At 48.7% G+C, this 23,607-nt stretch overlaps 9 protein-coding genes across 9 annotated transcripts; 5 read left to right on the forward strand and 4 right to left on the reverse strand.

Annotated features, from left to right (window-relative positions):
* Positions 1–261: 261 nt before the first annotated feature.
* Positions 262–1,883, reverse strand: N7481_000906 (cytochrome P450; the record flags this gene model as incomplete). The annotated part of the gene is made up of 5 exons (XM_057260125.1): positions 262–421; positions 477–1,107; positions 1,164–1,293; positions 1,344–1,487; positions 1,539–1,883. 5 exons carry the CDS (start codon positions 1,881–1,883, stop codon positions 262–264), a joined length of 1,410 nt encoding a protein of 469 aa, XP_057127957.1.
* A 2,451-nt stretch (positions 1,884–4,334) lies between these two features.
* On the forward strand, positions 4,335–7,432 carry N7481_000907 (Chitin synthase C; the record flags this gene model as incomplete). The annotated part of the gene is made up of 7 exons (XM_057260126.1): positions 4,335–4,418; positions 4,476–4,929; positions 4,973–5,337; positions 5,412–6,258; positions 6,338–6,521; positions 6,594–7,230; positions 7,295–7,432. 7 exons carry the CDS (start codon positions 4,335–4,337, stop codon positions 7,430–7,432), a joined length of 2,709 nt encoding a protein of 902 aa, XP_057127958.1.
* A 327-nt stretch (positions 7,433–7,759) lies between these two features.
* Positions 7,760–8,842, reverse strand: N7481_000908 (serine hydrolase domain-containing protein; the record flags this gene model as incomplete). Its single annotated transcript, XM_057260127.1, has 1 exon — positions 7,760–8,842. The coding sequence occupies one exon, from the start codon at positions 8,840–8,842 to the stop codon at positions 7,760–7,762; it is 1,083 nt and encodes a 360-aa protein (XP_057127959.1).
* Positions 8,843–10,964: 2,122 nt separating this feature from the next.
* Positions 10,965–12,283, forward strand: N7481_000909 (uncharacterized protein; the record flags this gene model as incomplete). The annotated part of the gene is made up of 4 exons (XM_057260128.1): positions 10,965–11,152; positions 11,236–11,668; positions 11,730–11,927; positions 11,999–12,283. The coding sequence occupies 4 exons, from the start codon at positions 10,965–10,967 to the stop codon at positions 12,281–12,283; spliced, it is 1,104 nt and encodes a 367-aa protein (XP_057127960.1).
* Positions 12,284–13,079: 796 nt separating this feature from the next.
* N7481_000910 (SEC61-beta family protein) lies at positions 13,080–13,767 on the forward strand (the record flags this gene model as incomplete). The annotated part of the gene is made up of 4 exons (XM_057260129.1): positions 13,080–13,082; positions 13,256–13,378; positions 13,423–13,591; positions 13,733–13,767. The coding sequence occupies 4 exons, from the start codon at positions 13,080–13,082 to the stop codon at positions 13,765–13,767; spliced, it is 330 nt and encodes a 109-aa protein (XP_057127961.1).
* Positions 13,768–15,437: 1,670 nt separating this feature from the next.
* Positions 15,438–17,729, forward strand: N7481_000911 (sodium:solute symporter family protein; the record flags this gene model as incomplete). The annotated part of the gene is made up of 5 exons (XM_057260130.1): positions 15,438–15,550; positions 15,622–15,794; positions 15,851–16,367; positions 16,417–17,070; positions 17,138–17,729. The coding sequence occupies 5 exons, from the start codon at positions 15,438–15,440 to the stop codon at positions 17,727–17,729; spliced, it is 2,049 nt and encodes a 682-aa protein (XP_057127962.1).
* A 370-nt stretch (positions 17,730–18,099) lies between these two features.
* On the reverse strand, positions 18,100–18,949 carry N7481_000912 (rhodopsin family protein; the record flags this gene model as incomplete). The annotated part of the gene is made up of 6 exons (XM_057260131.1): positions 18,100–18,339; positions 18,407–18,439; positions 18,519–18,543; positions 18,599–18,632; positions 18,716–18,769; positions 18,919–18,949. The coding sequence occupies 6 exons, from the start codon at positions 18,947–18,949 to the stop codon at positions 18,100–18,102; spliced, it is 417 nt and encodes a 138-aa protein (XP_057127963.1).
* A 398-nt stretch (positions 18,950–19,347) lies between these two features.
* Positions 19,348–19,971, reverse strand: N7481_000913 (dynein light chain DYN2; the record flags this gene model as incomplete). Its single annotated transcript, XM_057260132.1, has 7 exons — positions 19,348–19,412; positions 19,469–19,538; positions 19,595–19,621; positions 19,692–19,726; positions 19,776–19,809; positions 19,864–19,886; positions 19,941–19,971. The coding sequence occupies 7 exons, from the start codon at positions 19,969–19,971 to the stop codon at positions 19,348–19,350; spliced, it is 285 nt and encodes a 94-aa protein (XP_057127964.1).
* A 322-nt stretch (positions 19,972–20,293) lies between these two features.
* mrd1 (RNA-binding ribosome biosynthesis protein MRD1) lies at positions 20,294–23,220 on the forward strand (the record flags this gene model as incomplete). Its single annotated transcript, XM_057260133.1, has 4 exons — positions 20,294–20,521; positions 20,637–21,434; positions 21,688–21,960; positions 22,012–23,220. 4 exons carry the CDS (start codon positions 20,294–20,296, stop codon positions 23,218–23,220), a joined length of 2,508 nt encoding a protein of 835 aa, XP_057127965.1.
* Positions 23,221–23,607: the final 387 nt, after the last annotated feature.

Raw genomic sequence — 23,607 nt, forward strand, 5'->3', positions numbered from 1 at the left:
ATAGTGATTGCTTCCACTGATACTTCTAAGGAGACCGAGGTTTCTCGCCAATGACTGCTAGAATGGGAAGAAACATAGCCTGTGTATACCAAGCATATTGCCGGAGTGATACACATTAAGCGAGCTGATTCGTTAATATCGGCTTCATTGACCTACAAAGTGCTGACAAGTGGATTTGATATATATTGATGCGATATAATATGTGTGATGAGATTAATAATGTGGTAAACTTGGTATATCATTGCTCCTACAGGGCGTGAACTAGATGGGCGAGAATACGAGCTTGCATGTCTGTCCCTTGGGTCTCGCAGAGATAATTTGATCATCCAGTTTCATAGATCCGGTCATATCTGGAGCAACAGTGGTCTCAAATCGAGAGTAAACCTCCTTCAGTAGAGTCTTCATTTCCACTAATGCCAGGCTGCTCTAGATTAGAAAATTGCAAGGAAGCGGAGGATGGTATCATCTCAACTTACTTCTTCCCCGTACACCCTCTCCCTCCAACCGCAAAAGCAAAGAAATTCCTATTCCTTTCAACTGCCCCCTTCATCTCAAGCCATCGATCCGGATAAAATCGATCTGGCTCTGGAAATACCTTGTCATCGCTGCGATGGACAGTATAAGGCTGACAGCTAACGATAGCATGGACCGGAATATAGTAGCCGTCAATGACACGTCCACCCGGGGGCACATATCGTGGCAAAGACATTGGAATCGGCGGGGAACAACGTAACGCCTCTTTGATCACCGCGTCGAGGTAGACTAGGCTGTCTAAGGGTGCTTCCACGGGTGCATCCTTCAATTCCTGCTGCAGTCGTCGTTGAAATTCCATGTTCTGTGGCTGAGAAAGTTCCCACATCAAGAAGCATAGCCCATCTCCAGTCGTGTCAATACCTGCTGCCATGTGGTCTTTGCACTCTGCTGCAGCTTGCATGGGCTCGAGATTAGACTCTTTTCGCTTGAGCTTTTCCAGCAAACTGTGACCATCCAATTCAACTTGATCAGTCATGTCTAGAACATACTGGTTCGCCTTGGGAGCGCTGCGTGGATGAAGGATTTTAGGGAAATATGGCTCCAGCCCGGGAAGATAATAGGCCAATAAGCTTTCTGTATGAGAGTTAGGATGATATTATATTTCAAGGATCAATCACGGTGCAACCTACTTTGGAGACTTTGGTGGTAGGTCAACTCCTGCATGATCTCAAAATCTTTCTTTAGGTTCAAAGATTTGAGTCCACCAGGACTGAACATAAAATGAGTAACGCAATCCACTGCGTAACAGTGAAGCAATACCTACTAGAGTTAGCCACAACGTCACAACGGAGAACAATGGAAATATTCACATAGACGTCCACACTAGTTTTGCCTGCTTCAGCACACTGCGCTACAAAAGTCATCGCGCGTTCATGGATGGCTGCCAAGGGTTTCGCTTTCATGACGTTAGTCATGGCGTAGCGCTCGGCAAAAAGACGTTTTCTCTTGCTGTGCTATATGAAGTCAGTATCGGGATTTTTCATCTGTGCTAGGATTTAAATCACCTCATCTTTCGGCAATGTGGAGAACATCGTCTTGATTTTGAATTGTTTGAACAAGGTATAAAACTCTGTTTTGTCATAGCCACTACCCCCAGAAGCGTAGATCTCCTTTATAGCATCAATGCCTGTGAAGGAGACTTCGTTAGGCCCTAGCCGCACAACAGGACCGTACTGCTGATGGAGACGATGGACCGATTCTCGGCGATTTGCCGTAAACTCTTGATATTTGATCCATAGACTCGTGAACCGTGTGTACCAAGGGCCTGGTATTTTAGTCAAGGGTGCCCAGAATCCTGGACCAATATAATACCCAATTAAAAATATCAATATTGCCCAAATAGCGAGCATGATGTTCGTTTAATTCGTAAGATCGGGCTTAATAGAAGGGAATAAATGGTTGCGATGTATGAGAGACCAACGAGTTTCAAGCAGACGCGTTGCTAATTTATAGACAAAATATTCCTGAACGAGGGTATGTGCTAAATAATGCATGGCTGACAATTAAAGCATGCCGATCCGACAAGGTTAGTCGGTTGCTGGCGAAGAGGGGTGCGGGGAAAACAAATAGCACGCGCTGAATGGCCCGAGATTGGCCTGATAAAATGAACATGACAGAAAAGGTAACTAGAGGAGATGTCTAAACCAGCAGGACTCACGTCATCGATCTAGCTCAATTTATAGGCAAAAGCATTGTTCTTTTCTCCCGGGACATCACCACTTGAACTCTGTGACCCTCACAGAGAGCCCGACCTGGGCACCTTCTAACATGTGATGCACTCTGCAGGAATTTTGGTCTCCAGAACAAGACAATAGACAACATCTTAGCAATTTAATTGTCAGCTATCCTTTCTTCGAAGCTGTGACTTCTTTGAGATACACTGGAAAATGGAACTCCTTAATGATTGTTTGTAGCTAATATTTGTGTTGATGTTAGAATTGGTAGATTACTGGGGAGGTAACTACCGGGGTCGTTAAAGTATACCTTGGATAGCCCAATCCGAAGGCCAATTTGTATCAAGCTGATAACTTCTTTTTATATTGCATATCTCGAAGCTCGAAGTGAGCGCAGAAGGAAGGGCGTGGGAAGCCCACATTCCGCTTGAGAGTACCGTGACCGCGCCGAAAGCGCTCTCGTCAGCACATACTTTCTGCTCCATATTGGCCATGCTTTAAATGATCCAAGAGTGCTTATATATCTCACTAAAGCCTCGAGTATGTATCTGTGTTGTCTCGATAAGTTGGGTTTGAAAGCTATTGAGGTAAATTCTGCATTTCTCGCCATGAGGCTTTTTATTTCGATACTAAGTGGCAGCGTTTGGTCCAAGGAAGCCAAGGACCATTCAAGAGGTCGGTTTCAACTTCCCATTTCAGTGGTATGGGTGATCCAGTTAGTTTCGGAGCAACCACTATGCATTGCTTTTCGTTTGATGGTCTCTGGGGGGAAATTGGTCCCGATACGGAATGGAATAGGATCTCGTGCGTCTAACTTGACACTGGTTAGTGCGAAAACTTCATAACCATTTCAACTTTATTTTGTAGTACTCAACTATTCTACGGTAGAATTTTGGGATTCCAGGACCCAAGATATTTACCTCGAGTATGTATCCTATCTCTGCCGGCGATCCAATTCTGCCAGTTGATAGAGGAAGTCGTCGTGACGAATGTATCTTGTTCTTTCGCTTTTTCCAATGCTTGCTCATGAGTCGTGGAAGTGAACTAGTCACATTTTTCTGGCTTGATTGGGAGCAATCAGAGACTTGAGGAAATTGATAAAAAAGCAACTCAGTATTCAAGAACTAGCCAGGCTAGAACGAGGGCTTACCGGGATGGAGAATCCTAAACTATGCCTTTCTGCTCTGATATTTCGTCCTTTGCATGTATTGAATCCGGATTCAGTATTGGGAGAAAGGATCCAGAGAGTGGATTGGAGTATCTTTGACGATTCAGTGTGAGTATAATCAAATGTGACGCTTGGGGAGCCGATACCCTATGGGTTTCACTCTCTTTCCTTGATTTTAATCTTGATATCGCAATACCAGAAAGAGTCACAGAAATGTTTGATATTCTAACCGAAGACAAAGCATCGATTACTACTTTGCCTGTGACTGTATCTCGATAATTCAATGTGAAATCATTGCGATCCAGCTCAACGTGGGCCACCATAGTTAGGCGCCGCGCTGGAGATGTTCTGGACCTGGAATGCATAGAATGAACCTCATGCCTTTTTCCAAATAAAAATTGACAGAATACCCGCTCAACTTATCTTTCAGTACTGACGGTCAGAGAGTTGTAGAATTTGTTTGACGGCCTGCCATAGGTATCCTTGCTACCTACACCCCCGAGGAAGATAGCTGTACAATTTCTACCACGGGATGTTGTACCACCTTGGTCTCACCTATTCTTAGGAATAAACCGGTTCTAACTTGGTAATTTCTTTCCGTCGTAGATCAAGTCAAACAGATCCAGGCCACTTTTAAATGTGAGGCCACCGGTTTAAAATACTGTGTGTCCGTCATTTGTCGGCGGGCATAGATTGACGGAGGCCCATCGATCACTTCTTTCTATTTGCTCAAACCAGATCCACATTAACTCAAGTCGTTTCGGAATTCTCCGTAAATACACATGGTCCCATATCTAAGTCAAATGACCTGGCATGCGCGACTGTCCGAAGTCATGCCAAGAATGAGTGGATGGATCTACCCAACATCATCCTCGCCTCGAAAATATTTCAAATCATCTTCTAATTCACTGATCTCCCTTTTCTTTGATTTTTTTTTTCAGCGAGGCTTAGATCGTACTATGGATCACTACTCGAACCCGCCACCTCCACCCCAGAGCTCACGCAGCCATGTCGTCCCCGGGGAACTCCTCGAACCTCGTGAAGTAGGATCAAAAACAAGACCAAGAATCAATATTCCCACAAGCTAAATACTTTGACAGAGAAGTCCCGAAATTGATGAGCAGACTCAGTTTAGCCAGCCTCTCCTCCAACCCCCGAACTCTCATCTAAGCCCGCCTTCCCATCCGCCTCCAGACCCGTATGGCAACCCCGAACAGTCTCTCAGTGTCCCATTGCCACGATATCCATCACCCTATCGTACCAGTGAAACACTTTCAGCAAGCTCATGCTATTCGGAAGCGCAAGATGGAGAGTCCCTCGCCCCGTCCGAACATCTCAACATTGAGACAGACTCGACGACCTCCAAACGCTGGGCAGCACGACAGAGGGCCACATCGGGGATAATCAGGCGGTACCCTACACGTCGAATCAAGTTGGTTAAGGGAACGGTGTTGAGTGTCGATCACCCAGTCCCTAGTGCGATTCGGAATGCCGTGCAGCCTAAATACCGAGACCTGGAAGGGGGTTCGTCTGAGGAGTTCACACATATGCGATGTATGAATCCGACATCTACCATGAAAGCAAGGGCTAACTATAGTAGACACGGCAGCGACCTGCGATCCCGATGAATTCACATTGCAGCATGGATACAATTTACGGCCGTCCATGTACAACCGACATACTGAAATGCTCATCGCAATTACCTACTACAATGAGGATAAAGTTCTGACGGCCAGAACCCTGCATAGCGTCATGCAAAACGTGCGTTATATAGTCAATCTCAAGAAAACGGAATTTTGGGACAAGGGAGGCCCGGCATGGCAGAAGATCGTTGTCTGTCTCGTATTCGACGGCATCAAGCCATGTGACAAGAATACTCTTGACCTACTGGCTACGGTCGGTATCTACCAGGACGGCGTGATGAAGCATGATGTCGACGGAAGAGAAACAGTTGCCCATATTGTAAGTTATTTCCCTTCTTTGTGATGAGTTCCTGTCACCCGCAGCCTAATTATCGACCCCGGTCTATACATTAGTTTGAGTACACAACCCAATTATCAGTCACCCCGACACAGCAACTAATCCGACCTTTGGGGGACGATCCGACAAATCTACCACCAGTCCAAATGATGTTCTGCCTCAAACAGAAGAACAGCAAGAAAATCAACTCACACCGCTGGCTCTTTAACGCATTTGGGCGAATACTAAACCCTGAGATTTGTATCTTGATTGACGCCGGCACAAAACCTGGACACAAGTCTCTTCTAGAACTATGGGAAGCATTCTATAATGACAGACATCTCGGCGGCGCATGCGGCGAGATCCACGCCCTTCTCGGTCGTGGCTGGAGAAACGTCCTCAATCCGCTGGTGGCAGCCCAAAATTTCGAATACAAAATTTCCAATATTCTCGACAAACCACTGGAAAGCAGTTTTGGCTACGTGAGCGTTCTACCAGGGGCCTTCTCAGCATATCGATATAGGGCTATCGTCGGCCGACCGCTGGAACAGTACTTTCACGGTGATCATACGCTCTCCGAAAGACTTGGTAAGAAAGGAATCGAGGGGATGAATATCTTCAAAAAGAACATGTTTCTAGCAGAAGATCGGATTTTATGCTTTGAACTGGTCGCTAAAGCAGGATGTCAATGGAAACTCACTTACGTTAAGGCTTCAAAGGGGGAAACGGACGTCCCCGAGGGTCCGGCGGAGTTCCTCAGCCAGCGGCGACGCTGGTTAAATGGTTCTTTCGCAGCGAGTCTCTATGCGACTATGCATTTTAACCGTATATATAGAAGTGGGCACAGTTACATTCGCTTGTTAACCTTCCATGTTCAGCTGATCTACAATATCTGTCAGCTTGTGATGACGTGGTTCTCTTTAGGTATGCTCTCAGGCTTTCTTTGATGTTTATTTCGCCCAGGTCACCGTTGATCAACCACAGTGTACTTATTCTCGAATAGCATCATACTGGCTCACTAGCTCTGTCATCATGGACATCGTCGGGACACCAAGTGCAGTCAACCACAACAAAAGTTGGCCATTCGGAGCAGATATCACCCCCATCTTGAATAACATTTTCAAGATAGGGTATCTGGCATTTCTCATGCTCCAGTTTATCCTAGCACTAGGAAACAGACCGAAGGGGTAAGCCTTACTAGTACATTTTGGAGATACAGATAGATAAATTACTTTTGAGCTAAGGCTGACATCTCAAAGGACAAAAATGTACTACACTCTTTCTCTGATCTATTTTTCTATAGTCCAGGCCTATATTCTTGTCCTATCCTTCTACTTGGTTGCGCAAGCACTCACAGGCGATAATCTGAAGTTCAACTTCTCCAACGGCGTCGGCGTATTCCTGACATCGTTCATTAACTCCACCGGCGGCCTCGTCTTGGTCGCACTGGTATCCACCTATGGGATCTACCTGATAGCTTCCATTCTCTACCTCGATCCATGGCACATGCTCACTTCGTCTTGGGCATATTTTCTCGGTATGCCATCTTCGATCAATATTCTGATGGTTTATGCATTTTGCAATTGGCATGACGTATCCTGGGGCACGAAGGGGTCTGATAAGGCCGATGAACTGCCATCAGCGCAGACGAAATCCGATGCACAGACAGCATTCGTCGAAGAGATTGACAAGCCACAAGCTGATATTGACGTTCAATTTGAGCAAACGGTCAAGCGGGCGTTGGCACCGTGGCAAGAGCCAGAAGAAAAAGCCGAGGTCAACCTAGATGACTCTTACAAGTCGTTCCGGACGAATCTGGTATTGTTGTGGACATTCAGCAACGGTCTTTTGGCACTGTGCATTAACAATGAAGGGTTGAAACAGCTTTGCTTATCGGTACGTTGAATTGAAAGATTAGTTGGAAACCACCGAGCAGAAGAAAGGTAGCTAATAATAGTAGACGACTTCAACGCTGCGCACTGCGTGGTATTTCAAGGTTATTCTCTGGGGTACATCGGGTCTTTCTATATTTCGATTTTTCGGGGCACTCTGGTTTCTCGCGAAGACGAATGTGCTTTGCTGCTTTTACAGGCGTTGATGACTGCTTCCCCTTTCAAATCGCGCTATTATTGCCGTGGTAGTGGTTGGAGAGAAGGTGTAAATAATACTATATCTGGAGGACCCTTTGTGTTTGTATAATTTTTGAATTTTTGCCCAGAGATAGTGAATCCTCAGAATGGAATCTTGACTAGTACCTCATGTCGATATGGCCAACACCTCATCACTCACCTACTGGCTCTTCTGCCACGCTGCATGTTTCCGGTACACATCACGACGGAAAACCTGCTTCAGCGTAGCTCCAACCTCCATGTCCAATGGTACCTTAGCCATAGGAGCACCAACACCACACAGCCCATTCTTCCGATCAATAAACCAAGCAAGCGTCATCCCCCCCACCCCAGGACAAAGTTCGCTCGCCATACCAGCCATCCACATCTTCCAGCGTAAGTAAACCACCAAGACCGAATCCGCACTGTGTCTCAAGATCCACACCAACACGGAAGAATTGTCCGAACGGAGAAGCCAACGCCGCCTGGTGACTCTCCGTTGCTTCAGGACCAAGTCTATGCTGAAACATCTCATCAACAGTCCCAGGCTCAAGTAATGTCCCATCATTAACCAGGATAGCGTGAAGAATTTTCACAAAACTCGCAGCAGACATGAAAAGCCCATGACCGCCAAAATCTCCACGTCCACGCGCGTTCATTTCCCCGGCACCAACGACCGCACGCCCCAGGGCATCAGGGTCATCCGGATTCAAATCAACAAGGCGATCACGCAAATCGTCCCGTGATACGGGATAAAATTGCGCGTCATGGATATCTAATGGATCGAAGATCCGCTTCTGCATTCTCTCTCCAAGACTGAGACCCGTCATGCGCTCAACTATTCTCCCCGCCCAGTCCAGACCAGGTCCATACATCCAACCTTTACCGGGCTGGTAGCTAAGCGGGTAGCAGAAAGTTTCCTCGACGTTCCGCTTCTCGCCTTCCTGCAGGTTTGGTTCAACGAATTTCTCACGCCACCGTGCGATGAGCGGGTTTAGGAAATGGTAATTCAATCCGTCGCTGTGTGTGAGGAGCATTTCCAACGTGACGGGATCATTGATAGGTTCCAAGAGCGGTGTCTCGCCGTCTTCAGAAAATCCATTAAGGACCTGTTTGCTTGCCAGTTCTGGGGCAATAGCGGAGAGATCACCCGTAAGGCTGAGCAGGCCGTCATCAACGCATTGTAGGGCGGCGATGGCGGTGACTATCTTGGTGGCGGAGGCGAGGTAGATGACATCGTCTAGTTGCTGCGGGCGCTTTTCACCGGAGAACAGAGTTCGCTCGCCAAAGACTTGATTGTAGGTAAAGTTGCCATCGGTGTCGGTTGCACAGATGACGGCGCCGTTGATCTGGCCTGCGTCGATGGCGGCTTGGAAGCTGGACTCGATGTCGTCGGGCATTGTGGAGAGTCCGAGGTTCTCTCTTTGAGATTTCCTCGTTGATGGTTCTCTGGTTGTGTTATCGAAATGGTGGAGGCTTGTTGAAGCTTAAATGATCGCCAATCTCACTGAGAGACTACGTAGCACTCGTATAAATAGCAGACGCGGGGTTCGGGATTCGGGATACGGAAAGAGCTCAGAAGCCGGTAAGCGCTTGGATACGAGACAGGCGCGTCTGAAGGTGATCTGAGTGGGCATTCAGGTACAAGTAGTATTTTCAAGGTTGTGAGTCAACAAGTTAGTGAGACGAGCAGTAGATATGCAGGGTTTCGGGCTACGGAATGGATATAGAAGCCGAGAAGCGTTTGTATAGGTAGATTCAAGATCAGGCGCCCTCAGACCGAGGGGCCATTTGAGATATCCTTGAGTTCATCAGTTCAAGCCCTTGCGAAATCTTGTTGCGTCTACTACTTGAGGTGGCTGATCTTCGAAGAGAAGCAATTAGATTGGACTGTGTAGCCTTTGAATTCTACGATGCAATTCGCAATTGACTGTGGTCAGTTGGTTAATAGTGGAAGGGCGAAAATGGAAGCAGCTCGTGTAAGGATATGGGCCAAATGGAAGAAAGTAGAGCTCATGATACTAGTATCCGGAGAAACAATTAAATATAGGGAGCAGATCGAATTGTCGATCTACAGAATGGATCCAACGGGTTGCGCAAGCCTGGTGGAGCCGGCGGACGGTCCAGACTGCTCGATCCCTGCATATCTCTGCAGCTTGCTCGCAGATGAGATGAAGACCAAATGAGATGGATTCGACAGGTCAGAGATCGAGAGTTCTCAATCCTCGTACTAGTACGATATGCCAGATCCGATGCTCCTTGTGGCGAGGCCCAGTGCCAGTCTCGGAATGGAATGGAATGTTGTTGGACCGGGGGGTCCGCTATGTTTCAGAAGGCTGCCGGTCAGTACCGGCCACTCTCGCATGTCACCATAAGCAACGGGGCAAGGCTGGGAATCAACACAGTCAGGGTCATCAATCGATACTCCGTGGAGCATTGTCATGGTTGCACCAATATAACACCATCTCAGGCTCGTATTGCCCCAGTCATGACTGTGGCTGGTTTTGGGGGGCCGAGTTTATTAACCACAGCCACCACATTCCACCCACGGCCCCCAGCCTCAGCCACTGCATGTTTCGCGCTTTACACCCAACCTAGTCCAAATTCCCTCACGAGGAGGGCGATCAGAGTTATTGTGTGTGGCTTGGTAAACGAGAGTGACAGGGCGCCGCGGTTTCGTAATAATTGATCCGTCGGAGCAGTTGGGGGAGGACGGGATGACGGGGGACAAGGGAAGGCTGAGCAGGCAGCCACTCTAAGGATGGGGACAAGAGTGACGCTAGTGGGAAAGTGGGTCGACCGTGGGAGGAAGTCCCTGTGAGAGAGTACCCTCTGTCTCTGTGCTGTGTACTCTGTGTGTGAGAGTGTGTGAAGTCTAGAATGCCCATCGAAGGCGGGTGGGTGGCTGCCAAGTCTGAGACCCGTGGAATACCTCGAACCCCAGAAATGCGCCCCTGATTGTTTTCTCTCTCTTCTACTCTACTCTACTCTTCTACTCTTCTACTCTTCATCATCTCCTCTGTTCACTCGTTTTCTGCTAAGTTGGGGTTGATCTTGCTTCCAATCTAGACACGCCAATTCCCGTGAGAAAAATTACGAGGCTCCAACAGTCCCCCCTCCCCCGTTTCGCTCGTTCAACGGTAACCCACACTGGACTCAACCCGACAGCCATTCTCAACTTCGATGTGCCTGGAAAAATCCCCTCGAGTCTGATAACCCGCGAGCATTTCGCTCAGCTCAGCTCAACTCAGCTCAACTCAAACTGCACCGGTTCCCGCAGAAACACGCCAAGCCGGACACACGACCCTTTCCTCGGTGTTTCACTGCGCCCACGTATCAGGGACAAGGACAAGACAGCCCTTCGTGCCACCTGAGACCGTTTTTCTTCCTCTCTTATCCTTCAAAACCACCACTTCCCCGGTGGTCAATACCGTCATTGTGCCTTACCCCAACAACTCTGCGGAGGAATCCGCCTCAGGTCCTTTTGCCAAGATTTCTTCGCGAGAATCGCACGCCTCCCTCATGGGTCCTGCCGGCTTCGACCCCACGTATTACCCGGAATCCGAGCGATTTCGCGCTCGCGAGACCTACTCAAATGCGAATCCCGCCCCCGTTGCGCCGAAAAGATTTTATATTCCCAATACCCGATGGACCTGGGTCTTTGCGATCGTGACGCTCGTTCAAACGGTCGTGACACTCGCTCTCGAATGGTAAGTACTACGGCGAGAACCTGAGAAAACGACTTGCAGTCAGACCCCCGAGGAGGCTAACAATCTCAATTTTTTTTTTATAGTTATGTATTTGCCAACTTTCAAATCCAAGAAAAGCCCAACGACATTCCTGCCTCCAAAACAATCCCCACCTTCCTCGCCCTTTACAGTTTCGGTTTTATCTACGAGCTCGTGCTGGTCTATGATGCATTGCGCATGAAGAACACCATTCAGATCATCGGCCTTTGCATGTGTAACGTGGGACTGCTGATCTATGGAGCGGTCCAGGTCAAACAGATCAACACCGCAGTCAATGAGCTCACCTATCAAGATTATATCAAGCCCGAGGTTTGGGGGCAATCGAAGCCATTCTTGATCGTCATCCCCTGCATCGTGGGAGTCGGGAGCGTTCTGATGACCTTCGTCGCTTGGAAACTCTATGATGAGTTCGCTTGGACAATCTACAAACATATCAGTGCCGATCTTCGCATGAAGCGTCGGTACCTGACATACCAGGTCAGACCCGTCACCTCTCACCACGATTTTGATCGCTTACTAACTTGCATATGTGTTCTAGATCTATATTGCGCTGCTGAAGTTCGATTTCTTCTTCTTCCTCGGTTTTACTATTCAGTTTCTGGTCATTGTCTCGTCCAATAAGCATGATGCGGAGTTTTATCTTACCATCATTGCCGTTCCGGTGACAATTATTATCCTGGCCTTTGGCGCCTTCTTTGTCCGCCGGGAATCCACTGCAGGAATGATCGCTATCATCGTAAGTCTATCAATTTTCTTCCGGGGAAAACGCATACTCTATTGGATAGCCTGCTCACCACCGATTTTCAGCTCCTCTTCTTTGCTGCTATGGCATACTTCATCTTCAAGCTGTTCCGTATGTACGCGCAAGCAACTGCCCAGATGTACATCGCCGCACGGCCGTCGATGACCTTCTTCGCCATCATCACCCTGATCCTCATCGTGATTACCATTATCAACGCGTGCATGTGCGTCAACAACTTCCACCACGGCCTCAAGCCCCATATCCAAAACAAGAAGGTACGGGCTGAGGAGAAGTCGACCGAGCTCTCCAATGTTGAGGGCCAGGTCCCCTCCCGAATGATGATCGATTGATAGTATTCCAATCAATGGTATAGTGTATTTCATAGTGATCTCTTCTGGCGTTTGGACCTGGAGTAGTACCCCTACTTTCTGATGTTTTCTTTTCATTTGTGATTCCTGACCACCCCGTTATTTAAGCCTGATCTCTGCGTTCCTGATTTGGGTCCTCCACCATGATACCTCACCTGCGAAATCTGTGGTCTCTTTTCCTGTTTTTCCCCATCCAACGTTTCCCCGCTGGTGCCGGGTGCAAAATTCCTGTGATTTTCTTCCCTATCTGCTTTCCCCCTTTCCTTCATATATCCCTCATGAAAGCACCGGTGGCGTCTATTTCGTCTATTTCGTTTATTTTTGGCGATGATTCCCGGGGTGTTCTGTTTAAGGCCCCCATGTCACTTACGATAGTGCAATGTCAATTGGCAGTACCAATGATCACCGCTTAGTCCTAGATCTAAGAATCAATTTTGAATGACCTCAATATGACCTACTCCGTGTAAATGAATAAGCTGACTGCGGATAGATCTCGGTAGCAATGCTTCCACTACAGTAAAGTATGCACTAGTTACTCGTAGTACTCGTAGGGAGCCATCTGATTGGTGGGGTTTCCGTAATACATACGAAAAATTACCGCTATCCACGCCGGGCCAAGCTCCCTGTGACCGTATCGGTACCGCCCCTCGTATCGAATCAGGAAAGCGCGATCGTGGCCTCATTGGAACTCCGCAAATCCTCTCCTTCCAGCCCTGATCTTCCCCCCCAACTTTCCTTCATTCACTCCTTTCCCTTCCACCCTCCACCTCAATTCACAATGGTAAGCTCCTTCAATCATTCAATTGCTCATAATCACCACATCCGCTTCTCCATCAATCTTCCCAGCCCAACACCTCCTTTCCTTTCGATTCTAGCACCACCACGACCCCCATGCCCAACCGTCCCCGTATTCCTGTCAAATCCATCTACAGTTTGCTAACAAACGTTCCATAGGCCTCCCCCCGTCCTACCTCTCCTCTGACCTCGGGTGCCGAGTCTGGCCCTGACAAGTCCGCCGGCGCTGCTGTCGCCTCCGGCTCTGCCGTCGGCCGTCCTTCCTCGCCCACTCCCCCGGCGGTCCTCGCGCTGCTATGCGCCGTCGTGCCGCCGCTGACCACAAGGAGACTCTTCGCAATGTTCGCCCCAGCTCTACTCGCTCTGCTGGTGCCGGTGGTTCTTCGGGTACCATGCTGAAGCTCTACACTGATGAGAGCCCCGGTCTGCGGGTCGACCCCGTTGTTGTTCTGGTGCTGAGTCTGGGCTTCATCTTCTCGGTTGTTGGTCTGCACGGTACGTTCTTTCATTATATATCGCCATTCGAAGCCGCTTTGAGATGGATCCCAGAATGGAGTAGTGGAATTTGGATATCTGAGTTGGCGGGCGTGGTCCAATTCTGATCCTGATCCTGATACTAATGAATGATATGAACAGTCATCGCGAAGGTTTCCCGCAAGTTCTCCGCATAAGCGATTCTCTCGATTCCATCTCTGCCCGTGCTCCACACTTCGCAGTTAACAATCTGGCAATGTGTGGATGACCGGCCCGGGTTACGAGACGCCAACCCTCAATCCTCAATCCTTCTCCTATACCCCTATGAAATTTGACCCTGGTTCCGAATCTGAATTGCGGCCAGGGAAGATCCTGGCTACTCCGTTTTTTCTCAACATATGTGGTGTTTTTCCGTTTTTTTTCTCTTTAATAGTGGGTGCTGCGGAGTGCCCATGGCCTATCCGCTGTATAGGTCGGTTTAGACCTCTTCCACGTGGCCTTGGTTCTCTACTGCATCGTTTGGTCTGCGACTTTTCGTGCTGAAATAGCCGTGGCGCTGGCCTGGTGTGGTTGGTAGCCTGGAGCGTGAAGGAGTCTGACGTGTGTGTACCATATCAACCGAATGTGTTTGCATCGAGTAATGGACTTGACATTTCAAGTGACAATTTTGTTGCTGCTGTAGATTGTAGAGACTCCCCTGGGAGTCATCAAGGTTTCTAATAGTTGTTGTCCTGTCCGTGCAGTGCCTGCGGTTAATTGTAGGCGTATTAATGTAGCAATGGGAAATCAGAGCACCATTGATCGTATGGAGTCCAAGCCGACAATTGGCCACTTGGTACTCCGTGTCTGCAACTTCTTTACCCATAATTGAATAGTGCTTCATCCAGGCCCCTAAAATTCCCGTCCATTTATCTCAAAATGATACAAACTCACATAATTTCTGCTGTCACTGGAGCTTAATCTCTCACCCGCACTTGTGACAGTGGGGCAGCCCTGCCAGGGTACAGCTACCAGCACATGGAAATCGTCAATGACCACAGAAATCGACTAAGCGGGTCCTATCGAACAATCAACAATTTATCAACGGACTCGCCCGATCGACTGACCTCCTCCTATGTAGGTCAATGCTCATATTCTCGTGGTAAGCACCCCAGACTCCACTTTCGGAAACCCTTCTTATCACCACCCCATCCCTTCACCAATCACAACCCGCAGAACTATTCCAGGATGGAGCCAAGAAAAGTGCAACTGATAAGCCTTGCACTCGTCGAATCGTCTAATTGCATCAGGACCCGCGATAGCCCAGTACCCCAATGGGAATTGCTCTATGGAGTAGGGGTTGTACATGGGTTTTTGGTCAGCATGAGAAAAGTATGATCTCTGGGGAAATCATTCCGGGAGCCAACCTACAAATCCCGCGGCCGTGGTTTAGTTTACCCACCGGCTTATTCCTGTGCCATTACGAGACGAATGTACTTTCAAAGAACCCTTATCTTAGGTCCGGATAGCAGGTCCTAACGTACATTGGACGTCCCTATCTAAGCTCAGGCGCTAGGATAGAGTAGTGACTCGCCGTCGGCTGGGGTTAGGACGTGCGAATTCGGAGATTTGGGTCTTTCTGCGTGTCGGCGTGGTTGTTATAAAACATGTCTCCCCTTATCCCGAATGTCATGGTTCGCCAATTGAGACTTTAACTTTATAATAGGGCTAGGAAACTTCCAAATCCGGTTCATACTTGAATTGTTTGGTCGATTTGCTCGTCTTGTGCATACTCATCTCTTGCAACCTTCTTTTCATCTTTTTTTAAAACTTTCGAACTTATATACCTTCGAGTAGACCTCGTTGATCTATTGGGTCTGGGTTTAATATGGCTGTCGCTTTCACAGCGCCTTTATCCCAGGGCTTTGGGTATGGCATTATCCTTGGATTGGGATTTGCTTTTGCCCTGGTCATGATCTTTATTACATGGGCATTGAAACGGTAAGCTTTCAAATCTGTAATGATTTATCTCCGAATTAAATCCAGTATCTAACATACTATGTTCACTTTAGGTACCAACATGAAGTTCAAACCTCCGAGATGTTCTCGACAGCTGGTCGTTCTGTCAAATCCGGCCTCGTCGCTGCTGCCGTCGTTAGTAGCTGGACATGGGCGGCGACTCTGCTGCAGTCGTCAGCAGTCGCGTATAAATATGGAATTTCGGGCCCTTTCTTCTATGCTTCAGGTGAGTGCCATTTATAGGATAAAGCCTTTACGACATAGTGCTAATATAGTATACAGGTGCAACCGTGCAAATCCTCCTTTTCGCGACCATTGCCATCGAGCTAAAACGACGAGCACCGAACGCGCATACCTTCCTTGAAGTGATCCGGGCTCGCTACGGCACAGTTGTCCATGTCGTTTTCATTGTTTTCTGCCTCATGACAAACATCCTCGTCACGGCCATGCTATTGACTGGTGGTTCTGCGGTCATGACCTCCCTCACTGGGGTTCACACTGCGGCGGCTTGTTTCCTGCTTCCCATTGGTGTGGTGCTGTATACTCTCTTTGGCGGTATCAAAGCTACCTTCATAACGGACTACATGCACACTGTGGTTATCTTGGTGGTCATTTTCCTCTTTGCGTTTTCAGCATATGCGACTAATGCCGAGCTTGGCTCGCCAGGCAAGGTCTATGATGCCCTTGTTGAAGCTGCAAAGAGACACCCTGTCGAGGGAAATGCGGAGGGAAGCTATGTCACCATGCGCTCGAAAGAGGGTGGCATTTTCTGGATCATCAACTTGATTGGCAACTTTGGGTTCGTTTATTCCTCATCGCCCTGGATTAAATAAGCTAATACCTACTAGAACGGTTTTCCTCGACAACGGCTACTACAACAAAGCTATCGCCGCAAGCCCCGTCCACGCTTTTCCCGGATATGTCATCGGAGGTCTTTGCTGGTTCGCCATTCCCTGGCTCTGCGCCAGTACAATGGGTATCTCGGCGCTGGCCTTAGAAGGCACAAATAGAATGAGCGACAACGATGTCACGGCCGGACTAGTCCTACCCTTTGCCGCAGTCAAACTTCTCGGATACAGCGGTGCAGTGGCCACCACATTGATGATATTCATGGCTGTCACTTCCGCTTTCTCGGCACAGCTAATTGCCGTTTCGTCCATTTTCACCTACGATATCTGGCAGGCGTATATTGAGCCATCTGCCAAGGGCAAGAAGCTTGTCTGGGTATCGCATATGTCTTGTATCGTCTACTCGATCATCATGGCTGGCTTTGCCACGGGGCTTTACTACGCTGGTATTGGTATGGGATATTTGTATTTGCTTATGGGTGTCATTATTTCCTCTGCTGTCTTCCCCGGCGCAATGACTCTTCTCTGGAAGGGCCAGAATTGGATTGCTGCTGCTGCTTCCCCACCGCTTGGACTCGCTGTGTCTCTTATCGCATGGCTCGTGGTTGCGAAGAAAGAATCCGGTATTTTAACCGTGGACACTACAGGTGCAAAGTAAGCTCTCTTCCAAAATTCTCTCGCCTGGCTATATCGGACGCATTTCACTAACGAATTCTTTTAGCTACCCTATGCTAGCAGGAAACGTGGCTGCCCTACTCAGTCCAATGATCTTCTCCCCACTCTTCACATTCATCTTCGGCTCCCAGAACTACGACTACGAGTCCATGCGCGCAATCCGCAAAGTCGACGACTCTGAAGTCGCGGCCGCAGCACACATCGACCTAGAGCTCGTCCCGGGCGAAGGAAACGAATCCTCCACCGCACAAACAGAAGAAGAAGAGCGTAAGCTCAACCGTGCCGCACTATACTCGCGCACACTTACCGTCTTCATGGCCTTCGCTTTTCTCATCCTATGGCCGATCCCAATGTACGGGAGCTCTTACGTCTTCAGTAAGAAGTTTTTCACGGGCTGGGTTGTTGTTGGCATGATCTGGCTCTTCTGCACATTGTTTGGTGTTGTTGTTTTCCCGGTGTACGAGGGCCGTGAGAGCATTATTCGTGTATCGCGAATGATGTTCCTTGATCTTATGGGTCGGAAGCCGGTTGTTTGGCGCGGCAAGGAGGATTCATCTCATCCTTCTGGTGTTGTGACGCCGACGGAGGTTGGAGATGAGAAGAGTAAGGATGCAGAGGATATAAAGCCTTCTCTTTAGGATATGGGATGATGGTACGATAGGTTTATGATTGCCGGTCGGTCTTTGCGCTTTACTTTTTATACCCTGGCTTGTTTTGGTTTCTTTTTTAATAATATTTTTGAATGTGATGTGCTTCCACTTGTGGATTTCTAAAAGAAAAGGTGTTACAGGTATGCGAGCCACTTAAAGGGACCATTCATCGATAGCAGAGGAAAATAGTAAAAGAAAGTAAATAGTAAAACCCGACGCCGGAACTTGAACAACTTGAACTTGCCGAGATCGGGCTGTAGCACGTATCACACTCTCATTGTGCCTTCGGTTTTGGCCAAACAAACGACTTAAAAAAAGCACTGTGATTGCCCGGGTCTCCAAGAAAGACCTTGGAGACTCATTTGTAGCCCTGTTGCTGTTGCTGTTGCTGTTGCGGTGGCGGTTGTTGTTGGTACCCGCCATAAGCCTGAGGGGGTGGCTGAGGACCCCATGCCATGTGAGGTGGTGGCCGTGTTTCAGGAGTAATATCAGGCCGATCCCTGAATAATACTGGTTTAGATCCGCATTGCCTTGCTAGAGAAGATGATGTGACATACCGAAGATCTTGGCTCACGCGACAGGTGTAGCATAGAACCTCCTAAATTAAATGTTAGCCCAATGGCATTGATTGAGAATCAACAGTTTTTCAGAGGTCCTGTATTTACCTTGTACTTGTGGGTTGCGAGCGGAATCAGAGGCTGTGTCATGGTGATGTTAGTCATCTCGTCCTATCCCCCGCTATAAAGGACAACACAGCAACAATCACAGAAGGCGTACAATGAAGCAAATGGTGAAGAATGGCCTAGAAATAAGCGTTAGATCGTAATTTCCAGTATATTGCCAGATTCGGTACATACCATCTAGTCACACAATGGCCGTTCCAGTGTTGGCCTACAATGGTGGATATGCATTAGTGTGACGCCCCCCAGGAGGCAAGTCGCCAGTGATGAGGAACATTAAGAAAGGTCACTCACAGTTATAGCAGTAAGCTCGCACCTGCTCATAGCCTTCGAGCATGCCCGTGAACTCTGTGGCTTGAATCAGTATCCCGAGGTATAACTACTACTAAGCAGGGTGGAGATGTCCACAAGGTAAACACCCGAAGAACGGTGCCAGGAACAGGTCCCCACTCTCGTGTTCGGAAGTTCCATTTTGACAATCGGACATGATAACATACCGTGAGTTCCAAACGTGATACAGAATGCCATGATGATTGATGAAAGTTAGAGAGGGAAATGGTGTTCAATGGGTTGAAGGCAGCGGCATTTGGGGGCGCTGGCTGTGGCTTGGCTGCTTGGCGGCACGTGAGGTCCATGTGATCCAGCATGTACGGGTACTACAACAACTCAAACATATCCTAGTACTCAGACCTCACCAATTGAAGCTCTATGTAGCAGATAATAATGAAATCCCGGAAATATTCGATACTGATTTATGACAGTATGTACAGAATGCCGCAACTCTCTCGCAAAGAAAGCGCTTTTTGAAAATCAGGAGAAGAAAGAACCAAGGTTGTGAGGCAAAGATAAAAAGGATCGCTTGAAATGGTATTTTGCGAGGTTTCTCTCGGGATCTCCCCATCTGTCGTCTTGGTATTCGTTGCCCTTTACTGGGTCTTGAAGAGGAGGATCGCGCAATGTCCGAGGTAGAAGTAAATGAAGTGCTTCGTCTCTGCCGGAAGATGAGTATCTACAGAAGGTATGAGAGTCGGGGGGTTCATAACTGACCGTGAGTTACGAAGCTTCCAAAGTTCCGGCCAACAATGCAGTGCCAGGTAGCACCCTTTCGAGAGTCGAACTGGAGGGGTTTATCAGCAACGGTGTGGGGAGGGGTAAGGCGGGCAAGGAGCGAACTTCTTTCTTGATGTACTGCGCGATGTCCTGGATAAAATAAATGTGAGAAACTGCACTGGAAATATTGGCATTGTTACAGGTTCGTAAGAGGACATACCTTCTCAATGTGATACTTCTCCATGGCCTCGATCGCTAGGGTTTATCAGTCATGGCTCGTGCGCGGATTGTTCAAGTCACCTACCAAGAGCAATGGCCTCCTGCTGCATATCCTCGGTCTATCAAGCAATGTGAGCGCTGGAACTCTGGATGTGAATATCGATCTGTCCTACCATATCCACCGACTTGATTTGTGCTGTGCCTGGCTGTTAACAAACAAAGTCTGGCTCTTGGTGAAGTTGGAACTCACCCTCCATCTTGTCCTTTGTTTCAAGAGTCATTGTTGAGGTAGTGGGGGGAGTAGTTTTCCAAGAGGTTCGTAAGGTCAGATCGTGCAGCCGCAGAGGGAATACTCTTGAGAACAGACAGCTGCGCTTTGCGCGTGATGGAATCGGGTCGCGCCTTCTGACCGCCTTCATGGTGGAGGATAGCGCTGTGTAAATACTGCCAGTGTATTCTTTACCGCCTACTATATGGGTGGAGAGCTCCAGGTGGGCCTCGGTCCGGATGTACTAATTCCCGACGATCAAATATTTTAGTCGGAAATAATTTATAATTTTGTTCGCTTCTTCCCTCTTGCACGAGCTTTCGTCGAACGCCAAAATGGAGAACACTCGCGTGTTCGTCAGTGGTCTTCCACCGACATGCTCCAATGATCAGCTTCGCAATCATTTTGCAGTCCGTTTTCAGGTCACTGACGCCCATGTCCTGCCCAAGCGCAGGATGGGATTTGTTGGTTTCAAAAGCCATGATGCGGCTCAGGAAGCAGTCAAATACTTCAATAAGACATTCTTAAAGATGTCCAAGATCTCGGTAGACATCGCCCGGCCGGTACGTGAAGTTCGTTGTGAACGGAAAATTTTTTCCTTTCTGCCTTTATTTCCCCTTCTTCCTTGCCGCCCCACGCTGACCAGTTCAGTTGGTCTGGAGACTGACCAGTATGTAGATTGACTCTAAGCCCGAGAAGTTCCCTTCTCGCTATCGTGATATGGACAAGGACAACCAGTCCTCGGATAATGCGCTTAAGCGTAAGAGAGAAGAGAAGACCCAAGACCCTAAGCTCAAGGAGTACCTCTCATTGATGCAAACATCCTCCAAGACTCGCACATGGGCGAATGACGATGGCATGGTGAATCCAACTGAGGAGCCTGTGTCGGCCAGTAACCAACCGACCCAGGACACCGCTGTCGTCGAGGAGTTGCCTTCCTACCCGAAGAAAGCTCGTGTGCAGGAAACCTCTCCTGGTGAAAAGGATGAGGCACCGAAGCCTGTGGTTGTTGACCAAAGCGGAGCTGATGAGAGCGTGGACACCCCCATGCTTGATGACCAAGAGGGAGATGGAGATGAAGAAGAACAAGGCGAAGCTGCCCCTGTCTCGGATGCCGATTGGCTTCGATCAAAGACTAGCCGCCTTTTGGGTCTTCTTGACGAAGATGAGCAGGCCGACTTTGATGACCACAAGGTTGCAGAGCCGGCTAAGCCTCGGAGTCGCACTCCTGATGAACCTGAATCCCGCAATGCGGCAATTGAGAATATTGCCGCTCAACCCCCTCAACCCACAGCTAATGATGACGAAAATGAAGATGATGAAGAGCAAGAAGATGTAGTTCGGTTAACGGCGGAGCAGATCAAGAATACTGATCTTATCCGCGAGTCTGCTCGTCTGTTCGTGCGAAACCTTGCTTACGATACCACTGATGGGGACCTAGAGCCGCTTTTTGCTGAATATGGCAAACTCGACGAGGTTAGTGACACTTTCTCCTTTTTCTTCTTTCTTATTGCCCCTCCACCCCCATTCGTACCAGCATCCTTGAGATGCCTCGGTCGATCGCTCGCATGATGAATTTCCTGATAGGGACATCCGATGCCAAAGGCAGATGATGTGAACAGGTCAAGATATTTTAGTAGATGCTTCTTGTTTTTCTGAAGAGCAACCCAACCATTTCACCTGCACATGCCACTCAATTTGTTTTGACCAAGCGCTGATGAAATTTTAGGTCCACGTGGCCTTTGATACCCGCCACGAGAAGAGTAAAGGTTTCGCCTACATTCAGTTCTCCAACGCGGATGCGGCGATCGAAGCCTACAAGGCCCTCGATGGAAAGCACTTTGAGGGTCGACTCATGCACATCCTGGGAGCCTCTGCCAAGAAGACCTACAAAATTGATGATCATGAATTGTCCAAGCTCCCCTTGAAGAAACAGAACCAAATCAAGCGAAAGCAAGGTGCTACTTCTTCTTCATTCAGCTGGAACTCTTTGTACATGAACGTGAGTATCACTCGTTTCTTATCAGTAGAAGTTTAAGCTAACTGTTTCCAGGCCGATGCTGTGATGTCTTCCGTTGCGGAGAGACTCGGAGTCGCTAAAGCAGACTTGCTTGACCCTACATCTTCCGATGCGGCTGTCAAGCAAGCGCATGCTGAAACGCATGTAATTCAAGAAACAAAGGCTTACTTCGCATCAAACGGAGTGAATATCGACGCCTTCAAGGGTCGCGAACGTGGAAACACTGCGATCTTGGTGAAGAATTTTTCCTATGGTGTGAAGTCTGGTGAGCTACGAAGCATGTTTGAACCTTTTGGTCAGATTATTCGTCTCCTTATGCCACCCAGCGGTACTATCGCCATTGTAGAATTCGCCAGACCTGACCAGGCACAAAAAGCTTTCAAGGCCCTTGCCTACCGCAAACTCGGGGATTCAATTATCTTCCTGGAGAAAGCTCCTCGGGATTTGTTCGACCCTAACGTGGCTCCCAAGGCCGTTGCCGCCGATACACGCGGGAAGGGTCAAGGTTTCTCTACTGCGGACACCTTCGCAGCTGATGAGTTGGACACTGGCATGACATCGACTCTCTTCGTTAAGAACTTGGATTTCTCGACTACAAACGAGAAGTTCTTGGAGGTCTTCCGGCCATTGGAAGGCTTCGTTACCGGACGTATCAAGACCAAGACCGATCCCAAGAAGCCCGGCCTGACCCTCAGCATGGGTTTCGGTTTTGTGGAATTCAGAACCAAGTCCCAGGCTCAGTCGGCTCTTGCAGCCATGAATGGCTACAAGCTCGACCAACACGAGCTGGTCATCCGTGCCTCACACAAGGGCATGGATGCTGCGGAGGAGCGGAGGCGCGAAGATACTGCCAAGAAAATTGCAGCCCGTCGGACCAAGATCATCATCAAGAACTTGCCGTTCCAGACCACGAAGAAGGACATTCGATCACTTTTTGGCACATACGGCCAGCTCCGGTCCGTGCGTGTTCCGCAAAAGTTCGATCGCACGGCTCGTGGTTTCGGTTTCGCGGACTTTGTCAGTGCTCGCGAGGCGGAAAATGCCATCGACGCGTTGAAAAACACGCATCTTTTGGGTCGCCGACTGGTGTTGGAATTTGCGAGCGAGGAGGCTGTCGATCCCGAGGAGGAGATCGCGAAGATAGAGAAAAAGGTAGGGGAACAGGTGGACCGTGTGAAGGCCCAACAGATGATGGGCGGCGGACGGAAGAAATTCACCGTAGGGGCCCAGGAGGAAGCATGAAGGTCGCGTCCCTTTTCCCTTTCCTCCCTGTAAGAAGGGTTGTGGACGTTGACTGGGGATTGGCCGATGGCGCATCCCTTGCGTGGTGGTGGAGGACGACGATGTACGATTTCTTGCATACGCTTTTTCTGGCGTTTTTTTAATTTTTTGTACCTGCGCTCAGAGAGAAGAGATACCCCGAACACGTTCCTGCGGCTGTCAGTTAAGCCCTGCAGATTTTTTAAGACCCTCGTGCCGCTCATGTGCTTCTTTCTGTTCCTCCCCATTCAAGGTGCTGCAGTACCCTTTAACCCTAACCCGCCAATGCTCTCCTTGTATACTTCCCTTCTCCCCTCTTGGTCCCTTCCCATCCAAACCCCACGCGACCACCACTAGGATCAAAGGGTT

This window comes from Penicillium waksmanii, assembly GCF_028829765.1.
Source record: "Penicillium waksmanii strain IBT 27052 chromosome Unknown utg000001l:1.0-4852451.0:1.0-4856178.0, whole genome shotgun sequence".
NCBI lineage: Eukaryota > Fungi > Ascomycota > Eurotiomycetes > Eurotiales > Aspergillaceae > Penicillium > Penicillium waksmanii.